Raw genomic sequence first — 11,968 nt, 5'->3', positions numbered from 1 at the left:
TACACACTTACAACTCATTCTTTAAACAAAACATTTATTGAGTGCTTTCCATGGGCCAGGCGCCAAAATCAGGTAGTTGATAATACAAAAATCCAAGGGCTTTCCCTGCCCTCAAGGAGCTTCCAGTCTTGTGGGGGAGACAGACCATACCACAGGCCAGTGAGCCTAGAGGGATCTGTGTGGTGGCTGGGGTTAGGGGAGGACAGGGGACATTCAAGGCTCCTTGGAGGAAATCAAATCTAAGAGGAAAGTAGCAAACCACCAAAGTGAGCAGAGGGAAGGATGTTAAAGTGGCCGGAGAGCCATGGTCTCTGCAAACAGGAGGCTGGGGCCCAGAGGTACTAGTCAAGTGATGAGGCCTGCAGGGACCAGGACACCAGGAGCCTCACACACATGCTAAGGAGTCTGGACTTTATCCTGAGGGCAGTGGAGAGCTGGGGAAAAGTTGGAGGCCAGGAAAGACGTGGCCAACTGCGCATTTTAGAAAACCTACTCCAGCTGGCCACAGGACAGAGCAACACAGGGGACTGTCAGAAAAAACTAGGTGAGAGACGGCAGAAGGAGCGGTTCCCGTGAAGAGACACTAAGAATAGACTGGATGTAGGGCAGAAAGAGAAAGCCAGATCCTGCCTGGCTCCTGAGCCACCATGGGACCAGGGCAGGTACTAGAAAAAGCAGGTGAACAGAGCAGATTTTGAGGTCAAATTATGTCTGTCCCCATAAGGCAGCAGAACTGTGGCTGAGAAGTTATAGAGGAACTGGGGCTGAAGGTTGGCCCTGGCTTCCTCCACAGTGTCCCTAAAGCCACCAGCATGGCTGGGTGGCTGGGCTTCCTCGGGCAATTCCTAACACAGCCCAAGAGCAACTGTGCGCACCGGGCAAGAGAAAAGCCGCTACAGAGACTGAAAGGGCAGAGAGGTAAAGGGACAGGCAGCCACAGAAGTGCCAGGGAAGCGAGTCAAGAAAGCAGACCGCCAGCTCTGTCAGCCACCCCAAGACCCAGTAGGGAACGTGATGACTCCACCAGGGCTAGCCTGGGAAAGGCCCGTCCAAGCACTGACCGGCAGGTAGGGTGAACAAAGATAAAGAAGTGGGCAGCAAGGCCCAATGGGGCCAGTCTCAGGACGCTGAAGAGCAGCAGCCTCGGGTCCTAGACATACTTCACCTACCCGAGAGGCAGAAATAGGTCTGGCGAGTTCACCTGTAGCTGCAAAGCAAAATTCAGGGAATGGCAGGCTGAGACTCAACAGAAACCTAAGAGCCAATGGGATGAAGGATGCATGAGATAGAGATGTTCACCAGTAGGGGTCTTCCCCACGCCTGTCCATCTGGGCACCTGCCAGACTCCCTGTGAGGTACGGGATTCGGCCAGTGGCAGTTTTCGTGGGACCTTCATTCCATGTACTGCTGAGCCCTTGCAAGGCACTGTAGTTGGAGTGCAAGGTCAACAGATGCTGGTCTGTACCCAGGATGGGGCCCACCTTCTTAGAAGGCAGAGCTCACATCCCTCCAGGAGCCAGAAGCACACACGAGTGTGAGGCCTGGGTGCTCTGAGCGGCAGCCTCTCCCAATCCCATTTCTCAAGAAACAGGCCACAGCCTAGGCTGCCCAGAAGCCAATTTTTTATTTTATTTTTTTCATTGAGCCTGAGATAGAATTCACCAAGAAACCTCTCCTTTTCCTCAAAGGAAGACATAAATAGGATACTGTAGATGGTCTTCTGCATCTCTAACCCAGTCCCAACTGTTTCTGCTCCCTCCCATCTGGACTATCACAGTCCGGGGGAAGGAAGACATGGAAAAAGAGGGAGGAGCCTCAGAAAAACTGCCGTTGTCCACTCATCCTCATCTCTGTTCCCTTCCCACTTAGGGCCACAAGATTCTCTTCAGAAGGGCAAGAGCCAGAAGATGAGTCCCTGGAGCAGAAGGCTGGCCCAGTCTAGGCAGAAGGATAGCGGGCAGAGAGAAAGAAGAACTCCTGGGGTGTTAAGGCAAACAGTGCCACCTAGAATCTTTATTCAAAGGGGAATCCGCATTGGCCAAGACCCACAGTTCAACAGCAAAACGCACTTTTCCTGGAAGTGCCAACCCTCCGCTCTTCCCTATGGTCACCTGCCTGAGAACTTGCCGTCTGTTCCCCAGTGGCATCGACCCTTCCCTGCCTACCCCATCTGAGCCAGACCCGACTCTGGGAAGGGGAGGGCTGGGGACATAGCCTCTTGGCAAAGCAGGCCCTGCTACCCTCTCTGGTGCCCTTGGCAGCATTCAAGCCCCCCAGGAGGGTGGGGATGGGGCTTCAGAACAGAGGGAAGGGAAACCTGGGCTGGCAGAAGACACCCTCCAGGCTCCCAGGCACCATTAGCCCAGAAGCCCAGGGGCCTGGCTCTACTGGTCTTGCCCCCCACGTGCCCTCCCCAAAGGGTCAGTATATCTTCTGCCGACTGGGTAGGATGGCCTCTTTGATGAAGGAGAAGACAACCAGGATGCCTAAGCGCTTGCCTCGCTTGCCTTTGGTGAAGTAATTGGAGACCACGTCATCTGTGGAAACACAGGCAGGTGTCTACATCACCCAAAGCCCCAGTGTCCTCTCACAGGGCTGGTGCCAGTCCCCCCAACCTGACCTAACAAACCCTTCCTCACCTCCCGGCTGCATCGTGGAGGGCAGGACATTCTCCCCAGCCGAAAGCGACACGAAGAAGGCGAACGGGATTATCCACAAGCAGAAGGTGAAGTAGGCCAGGACCTGGTGACAGGAGAGACTGAGGAGAGCCCCAGGGGCGCCCCCAAGGCCCACCCCATCCCTGCAGAGGCTAGCACTCAGGGAGAGGGGAAGTATAGCGGTGATTGAATGCAGTCCCTCCCCAAAGTGACACTGTTCTTCTCGGGGGTTTCAAGCAGGAGGAACTCTGGGCAGGAACCGATGGAGCTGGGGGCTAGAGGGTTGCCACCCAGTCCTGCCTTGTGAGGTCTGGGTCACACAGGCCAGCCTGGTGCCCCTCCTGGACTTGAGATGACCTTTACTGGGGCACCCAAAGGACTCATGGTGGGGAAGGGGACAGTGTCCGTCCACCTCAGCCAAAGGGACCCCTTCTGTTCCTCAGACAGCCTGCCTTCCAAAATCATGTTTTTTGTTTTGAAAAAACAAAACAAAACAAAACAAAACATGGTTCCTGAACAGGGCCAGTTTTGGATAAGAGCTACACTCACAAAGCAGATCAGGTAAGTCCCTTCACTCCTTCATCTCTGCCATATGCGTATATGAGCTAGACGCTGGGGACATCTTACCTCAGAGAAAGGATAATATTCTTCTGCAAAAAACTGAAATGCCAGGTAATGGTTCACCACCACTAGCCCTGTGGGGATGAAGAGTCTGATCACTGTGTGTTCACCAAATCTAGAAGGCCCCAAAACTGGAGCTCCAAGTCTTGACTCTGCACCAACTCACAGCATGGCTCTGTCTAGAATTCAGTCCCCATCTGTTAAGAACGGGTGCTTAGCCCCAACTTTCTCAGTGCAGAGGGTAGCAGGAATAGAATCAGAAGGTAGACTGGAACATTCTGGCATGCTATAAAAACACGTCTTTGTGTGTTACGTAATCCACGATCACGCCATTGCTCTCCCAAGAGCAGTAGGTGTCGGGAGGACATGGGTAGGCAGAGCACACACCACGGCAGACTCCACACTGCTCAGCTGGGAGGAGGCCTCCTCAGAGACATGTACAGTCAGCGTTCCTTGGAAATTACAATAGAGGGAAGAGGCACACTGGTCTATACTGGTATGCCCTGGCCCCATACACTCTTCCCTCGTGTGCACAACTTCACGAAAAAGAGCAAGCAAGGGGACAGCTGCTCAGGGGCACAAAGCCCTAGCGGCCTCCGTGGCAGGGTAAAGGGCAGGCACCAGAAAGACCACCCCCAGACCCACCTCACAACTTCCTGTCTCAGTTTCCCCTTTACCAGGACGACAGTACTCTGCCATGTCATGCACAAGGCTAAGGGACATCAGATGGCACCTGGTGCCCACGACATCCCTCAGAAAAACTCATTCAGGCACCCAAATGGCAGGCCAAGGGAGTGCCGTAAGAAAGCCAGAGGAGCCTTCTGGTGACCAGAGCTCCTCTGTGGGAGACACACAAGGGACCTGGTGCTGAACAAATTCTGAGGTAAAACCACACCTGGCATGGAGAGATGCCCAGCTCTAACAATCCGCCCTTCTGTGGATAACATTCAGAATCTCCCCCTAGATACAGAAATGGAGCTAAAAGCTCACCCCACGCCACCTGCCATGTCGACCCAGGCTATGGTGAGGAGAGACTACCGTGCCCGTGACCATTTTCTAAAACCTTTCTCACGAACATCTGTGTACATCTGTGACCACCAAATGAACCAACTGGGTCTGACAAAACGGTGAAGGCCCAGGGATGGGACATGACTTTCTGGGGACAGGAAAAGTGATGGGGCCAAGGATGAAGGCAGGACCCAAGCCTGGGGCAGTGGAAACCTCTGACCATGTGGTGAGGAGAGGCAGCAAGCTCCAAGATGTTGTCTCAGTGATCGGGAGCCGTCCATCTGCCAAGCCAGCTCCACGCTTTCCAAAGGACCCAAGTGGCTTCTTAAAGGTGAGAATCACTCGGCCTACAATGTGTCTTCTCTACTTTCCCAAGCCCTCCTTCCACCCTGCCTTTTTGATAAGGTCTTCTTGGCTGGAGCCCTTCCCCTGATGAGGGCTAGGCCCTGGGCAAGAGACAGGCTCTAGGGTCCTCAGGATTAAGAAGTCACTTTCCCCCAAGCAGCCTAGCCTCCCGGAGGACCTCCGCGGCTTCTTAGCTGCTCCCCTCCTCAGCAACCCCCTCAGTGTCTGGGATGGAGGGCCCACGTCCAGTCACATCAAGTCCTCTCTGCTTGTCCCCTCTCACCGCATGACAGGATGAAGTTAGGTGATGTCAGCATGATGAAGGGGAAGGTCTGGAGAAGGCCAAAGTAGACGAGGTTGGTGAAAAGGCCCACGCCAATCATGCTGGTGGGGAAGTGCTCAAAGACGTAGAGGCCGATCAGGACGGCTGTGGAGAACTGAAACAGGAAGAGGCACTTGCTGCAGGGGGCCTTCGGACCACCTGTACCCCCAGCCCCAGCCCGCTCCGGGCACCAATAGACTTTGCTTTCCTTGGTTCACAGACACTTCCACAGCCACCCTCAGCTGTCAAAGGTGGCATCTCTGAAGGTCACTTCTAAAAGATTTTTGACAGTTATCCAAAGTAAGAAAAAACCAGGTTGGGGATTTAGCTCAGTGGTACAGCGCTTGCCTAGCAAGCACAAAGGCCCTGGGTTCGGTCCTCAGCTCCGGGAAAAAAAAAAATCAAAGTAAGAAAAAACCATTTTACACAGCGCTTTACCACACACCCATCCATAGGCATGCAGAGCTCACACTCAGTTTGTCGCCCTAGTCTTTACAGTTACCATATTTTGGGAGCTGGGGATCTAACCACAGGCCACATGCACGCCCACCACCCTCCACCTCCCATTTCATATTTTCCTTGAATGCTGAGCATGATCTACCGAATCAATTACATTAACCCAGTAGTGATTCCAGCCAGCAGCCTGAGAGAGGCTTCAGCTGTCAGTGGTGAAAGGTCTAATTTGCCATACCAACCACACCCACAGGCTGAGCCAATGAACTGGCTGCAGCCCCGTCTTTACACATACTACAACCCCAGGCTATGTGCACAATGAAAGTAGCTGCAGAGGGTAGGTGAGTAAAAGGTGAAGAACTTCTCTGTCCACACACATTCCCACAGCAACCTCAGAAAAGCCTTCCTACAGCCTTGCTAGCAGTGGCAGGGACCACGTCTCCAGGAAATGAAGCCTCCCATGAGGCAAGAGAAAGGCCAGGCATGCGGCTCCCTCAGGAACAATCACTCTGATTAGAAAGAGGGCAAAAAATAAGCATGACAAACTGTCCTTAATGTCGCTGTAAGTTCTAAGCCTGAACTGGGTGTGGGGATCTGGGGCTGGAGACAGCGGACAGAGTGGGAAATAGCCATGTGAAGGCAAAACCACGAGACCTGTCATTGCAGTAGCTCCATTGTCACCTTAAAGGATACAGTAGGCTGTGAAACAATGCCACATGAGGATGGAGGGTCGGGGTAATCTGGACCCAGGAGTGCAGAGTGCAGGGCAAGGGAGGTAGGAGGGATACCCTCAGAGCCTGGGTTCTCAGCACCACAACAGTTCCAAACCAAACTGCTTCCGAGGTGGGGCAAGCAAGCCGTGGGTTACTCCAGGGAAAAGCTGCCACTTACCCAGATCATGTATTTGATGATTCTGCTGGTGGCCACTGTATACTCTTCTATCAGCTCTGCCAGGTAGTACAGTCCAGCCGCTGGGTTGGCGGGGGTGGGGTGGGGTGGGGGGTGGGAGGGTGAGGTGTCACAGGAGGGGACAAACAGGAAGAGTTCAGCCAGGGCCACTCCCACCAGGCTGCTCATCCCTAAGTCCCCACCAACCCTCCCCAGACTTCAGGAAGTCAGGAAGAAGCTAAAGCACCCCTGTGGTGCCCTTCCCATCTGCACAAATAGAACTTTGCCAGGACAACAGAAAGACTGGATTTGACTGAACAACATAGGGTTAACCTCTGCCCCAGGAACCTTAAACTTCAGTCACTCAATCAATACCTGCAGAACACTTAGCTTACAGGCCGGGCGCTGTGTGCTAGCGCTAGCACACAGCCGGGTGAGACAGACAGGGGCCTTTCCCTGCCCCGGCTAGAGGGGACAGGTAGAGGGGGTCAGCCCATGGCCCAGAGAGCAAGGATGCGTCTCGGAGACCATGCATCCCCTCCGGAAGGTTCGGCCGAGGTCCAGCAGGACCAGCTGGGGGTCGCCCGCACCCAGCTGCAAAGCACAGCAGCGGTTGGCAGCTCGGGGCACCAGGGTGCGCGCGGCCCGGGTCAGCGCTCTCACCGACGGCCAGAGTGATGAATGCCACCTGGATGAACAGCGACAGCCAGCTCAGCACGTACATGAACCACATGGCGCCCCCCGGGCGCCGGGACGGGCCTGCGCGGTCCGGCTCCCGCGACACTGAGCGGCGGCCGCCGTACTGTCCCCGCCCCACGGACGCCGAGAGGAGCAGGGCGGAGCACCGCCGCCCGTGCGCTCCGGCCAAGCCCGCGAGCGCCGCCAACCGGCGTGGAGGATCGAGCTCGCGCTGCACCCTGCACCGAGAGCCCACACAGAGCCCAGGTTACTGGGACCAAACCAAGCCCAGTCCTCCAATCCTGCTCCGCACGGACATGACTTTTCTGGGAAAGGGAAGTTACCGTATCTCAGGTCACACACTAGGAAGCCGAATAGTCCGGAATCCCGGGTGCCATTAAATGGCACCTAACTCTCCCTCTAGGCTTAGTTCTCTCGCATACAGTACAGGTCTGCACCTTTGCATCAGGACTAAGTAAGGCTACCGCTAAGTACTGACCGCATTTGCGACACCGCAGGCGGTTATCTGAGAGAGCACCACCTAGTGGCTGACACAGGCAAGCTCCGAGTGCCGGTATGCCTCTTAACTCAGACGTCCTTATTTTCAGGCAAGGTCTCAGAGCTCAGACCGGCCTTGAACTGTCAGTCCTCTCATCTCCACCTCTCAACCGGAAGGATTTCAAATGTGTGCCACCATGCGAGGGCAAAATAACACTTTGTTTTATTTGTTTGTTTTGTTTTTTAAGACAGGGTCTCTATGTAGTCCTGGAATCTGCTATGTAAATTGGACTAACCTCGAACTCATAGAGATCCTGCCTCTGCCTCCCAAGTCCTGGGATCCACCACACTCAGCTCTTTTCTTTTTTGAAACAGTCTTATATGCCCAGACTGGCCTTGAACACACTAACTATGTAGCCTAAGATGACGTGCTCCTGATCCTCTTGTCTCCACCTACTAAGTGCTGGAATTGTGGGGGTGTGCCACCATATCACACACAGAATCATATTTCTTGATTCATAAAGTAAGGCACATTCCTAAACAAAACAAAAGACCAAGGAATTGGGCTGAAGAGATGGTTCAGTGGTTAAGAGCCTAGGTTGCTCTTGCAGAGGACCCAAGTTCAGTTCCCAGCACACATGTCAGGTGGCTCACAACCACCTGTAAATTCAGGTCAAGGTAGACCTGATGCTTCTGGCTTCATTGGACACTTGTACTCAAGTACACATGCCCTTACACAGACAGACACATAAATACATACTTCAAAATTAATAGGCCTCACATGGTGCTGTATGCTGTTAGTCTCAGCCCTTGAGGGAAAGAGAGTGGATCTCTGTGAGTTTGAGGCCAGTCTGGTTTACACAGAGAGTTCCAGGTTAGCCAAGGCTACATAGTTAGACCCTGTCTTAAAACAAACAATAAAAATAAAATAGCAATTTTTTAATGAATAAAAATGCTTCAAGGAGGGAGGAAATGTAAACGTGTCCCCCAATACCTCTCCAGAACTGGAGACAACGGAACTCGAGGCCCCTGAAAGCTGAGTGCACCCATGTTTCACTGTGCCAACTAGAACTGGTACACCAGCCGGGTGCTGCCACTTACCCTGTTTTAGAGCCCAAACTGGCCTGGGCAGCCAGGACTGAAGATCTCAAATCCCTTTGCTAGTAAGAAAGGAGGAAAACCACTGCTTCCTGGGAGCTGAGAGGCAAGCAGGAAGAAACAAAAAGCAATTTCTTCTGTTCCCTCCAGTTCAACTCCACATCACAGGGCTCTGGAATCCTGGGGACCAAGCTGAGCAGGGGTCAGGGTGAGAAGGGCCAAACCCAAGTCTCAATTTGAGGGGGTAAGGAAGAGGGGCATTAAATTCCAAGGGCTCACTTCAAGAGTAAAGTCTGAGAGATTCAAGGCATCTGAACAGATGGCTGACTTGGTCATGAACAGAACCTATTTGGCACATGTTCTCATTCGGAGGTTGCAGAGAACCCGTTCACTTTTCCTCATCACACATTTGTGCCTGAATGTGTGGAGAGAGGAAGGTAGCTAGCTCAACTCCATATAGATCTCTTCCTTGGAAATCAATGACCGAATCACTTCTTGGCCTTTTTGCTAAAATCAAGGTTAGAAGATGCTAAGTGCTGGCAATTTCCACTCTATTACTCTGTGCCAGATATGGTCCTAAATGATTCAGATGAAATGACCCAGTTAGCATCACATCTAGGGCAGGAGATGCTACTATTACTGTCTCTGTCTCACAGACAAGAAACCAAGACACAGAAAGCTTCAATTCCCATCCAAATCCACATAGCTAGTGCCAGGAGGAGCCAGGGTTTGAATCTGGACAGCCTGGCTCCAGAAACTCTTGTATAATATTAAAAGGACCAGCCTTAATATTATACTTTCTGGGGGCTCAGGAGAGAAAACTACGAATTGTGAGGACTATTTTCAGGAAATGAATCTAAGTCCACCAAGTTCTTTGTCCATCTACTTTATTCCTCTGGGATAAAATCCTATCTATACAGCTTCAGTTCTGTTCTCATGCCTAGCTCCTTTCTTGCCTGATTTCTCTCTATATTTATCTACTGTTCCCTCTATCTTAATTCTCTCATCTTAATTCTGCCTCATCTAGGTCCTTTTCATCTCGTTCTTACCCAGCTAGTACTTCCCCATCTGGCTTTTCCTCATCTTCCATCTCGTCCACATGTTCTCTCTGGTCAAAATCCTCCTTATCCCTCTCAGTTCTCCATCCTCAAGTTCTCCACTCCTCTCTTCCTCTCCGTCTCCTCATACCTCCTGGTTCTCTCTCTCCTTCTCTGAAAATAAATTTGCCTCTTTATTCCATTGACCCTCATCTGTCCAAGCTATCTGCCATTTTTCTGCAGGGTGGGGGAAAGCGTGCTCAGTCACTAGGCAATCTGTGTACAGTTAGATGCCTCTGGTGATAGTTAAAGGGAGATCTGGAACTAGAGGAAAGATTTGGGAAAGGAGGTAGTTAAGCTTAATTGGCACATATGCCAGACCTTCTCAAACAGGTAGTCTGGATGCTTTCTGTCCTTAGAGAGTACAGAGGTGTCTCTGATAAGGTACTATCCTCTGTCTGGGGATGGACATGGCCGGATGCTGCCAATGATAATTACAGGGAGCCCTGAACTGAGGTTCTAGCTGTGCATAGCTGTCAGTGCAGAAGGTTATCTAAATATTCCTAGAAGTGGTTAGGTAAGAAGCTGGGGGTCTATAAAGTTAGTAAGGCTGTAAGAAAAGGAGGGTCCGAGCTAAATTGTGCAAAGCTATTACTTAAGGTCCACCTGACCTAGGCAGTGTCTCCTTGTGGAATTTACCTTAATTCAGGAGAGTTATTACGTGGTGGTTTGGACTGTTATTCCTGTTAGTCCTTGAATGTGGCTAAGGGAGATGTCTGATTCCAGCGCTGAATGGAGAAGAAACGGATGGGCCTTAGGGAAGGAAGTCTTTCCTGAGGTTGTTCTCCAAATACCTCGAATGTATATGTCCACACTGTTAGTAATTCTTGGGAAAAAAATCAACTGGGAAAGCTATGAAGGCACACATGATTTTTATAACAGAAGACAGCTGATATAATATATATGATATCTAATATATTATATCATATATATAATATAATAATATATGATATAATAAGCCAAATAACACCAAAAGCTCCCTGGGATTTGACTTCCTCTAGAGGAATTTCTTGATCCCTTCAGGTAGTGACTTTGCCATAACCAGCTGAGTTCTTGTAATATATTTCTGTGGCCTGTAGCAAGAAATCATGTGGTTTTCCTTGGCCAGCTGGTTCTGCCTGTCCATTTATGGCCTTTCAGCCCAGATGCTGGGTCCTGCCTCAACTCTAGGCCTCCTCTTTCCTCTCTAGCTCTATCCTTACAAGGACGTGTGAACACATCTCACAGTTCTTTCTTGGCCACCTTTGTTCCCCCAAAGTGTGCCTTTAATAACTCATCTTGTAACATTCTCACAGACTCACAAACTCACTCTATCTAAGACGAGGGACACTGATGTCGAGCTGTGGTCCCTACTTGGAACCAGATCAGCCTTGATAAGAAAGCTGGGGTTCTGTGAGGCATGATGATGGCAAAAATCCCTTAGTTGGAGTTGTTGACGTCTGCCCTCTAGTGGCGATCAGAGGAGTATCCGGGAACCACAGCCAGGAGTGGTTTCACGGCCTCTTGAATGGAGTTTTGAGATTTTCCTGCCGGTCTTGCAGTGAGGGCCAGCCAGGGAGCCTGATAGCACCCACCACACACACATTGCATGCACTTGTGGACAGGGTCCACTTCAGCAGTGGACCTCTGCTGTCCCGTCTTCCCAGGCTGCAGCAATGAATGGTAATGAGAGAGAGAGAGAGAGAGAGAGAGAGAGAGAGAGAGAGAGAGAGAGAGAGAGAGAGAGACTGACTCAGAGATCAGATACCAGCAGACCTGGAGAATCAGGCTCTTCTTCCCTCACATGCCTGACCTCTTTTCCCTGTCCGCTCTCAAGGCCTCCCAGAAACAGCATAGGGTGGTGGGAGCCATTGCAGAAGTGTTCCCATCCACGCTTCTCCATTACAAACACATACCATGCCTCTAGTAGGTGTCTTCTTGTGTAGTGGGCCAGTTCTCCCTGTGGTGGTCCATGAAGTGAGTGAGTTTATTATTTGGTATCCAGTGGCAAGTTAACCAGAGCACAATCCCAGAAGGGGGTGAAAAGCAAACTATGAAAGCTCTGCCCGCTGCACAGCACACACAAATGATCTGTGATCCATTCGTCCAAATTACTCGGTGTGCCAGTCCCCACCCACATCCTTATCACAATAGTGAAACGTCCTCAAAGGTTCTGATCATTGTTCAAGTGCTGTCTTCTAATGTGCCAGGCTCAACAAAACCATGTGCAGAGGTGCTGTGATGGATTGAAAAAGAATGGCTTCATAGGCTTATATATTTGAATGTGGTCCCCAGCTGGTGGAACTATTTGGGAGGGATTAGGT

At 51.4% G+C, this 11,968-nt stretch overlaps 1 protein-coding gene across 1 annotated transcript; it reads right to left on the bottom strand.

Moving 5' to 3' along the window:
- Window positions 1-17: 17 nt before the first annotated feature.
- Window positions 18-7,110, bottom strand: Tex261 (testis expressed 261). The gene is made up of 6 exons (XM_052720276.1): window positions 6,958-7,110; window positions 6,298-6,377; window positions 4,915-5,068; window positions 3,285-3,352; window positions 2,640-2,742; window positions 18-2,537 (listed from the first exon to the last, which is right to left on the bottom strand). The coding sequence occupies exons 1-6, from the start codon at window positions 7,025-7,027 to the stop codon at window positions 2,422-2,424; spliced, it is 591 nt and encodes a 196-aa protein (XP_052576236.1). The 5' UTR covers window positions 7,028-7,110; the 3' UTR covers window positions 18-2,421.
- Window positions 7,111-11,968: the final 4,858 nt, after the last annotated feature.

Source organism: Peromyscus californicus, unplaced genomic scaffold (genome assembly GCF_007827085.1).
Source record: "Peromyscus californicus insignis strain IS unplaced genomic scaffold, ASM782708v3 Scaffold_6__1_contigs__length_162567912, whole genome shotgun sequence".
In the NCBI taxonomy this organism is placed as follows: domain Eukaryota; kingdom Metazoa; phylum Chordata; class Mammalia; order Rodentia; family Cricetidae; genus Peromyscus; species Peromyscus californicus.
This window is presented reverse-complemented; position numbering and strand designations above follow the sequence as displayed.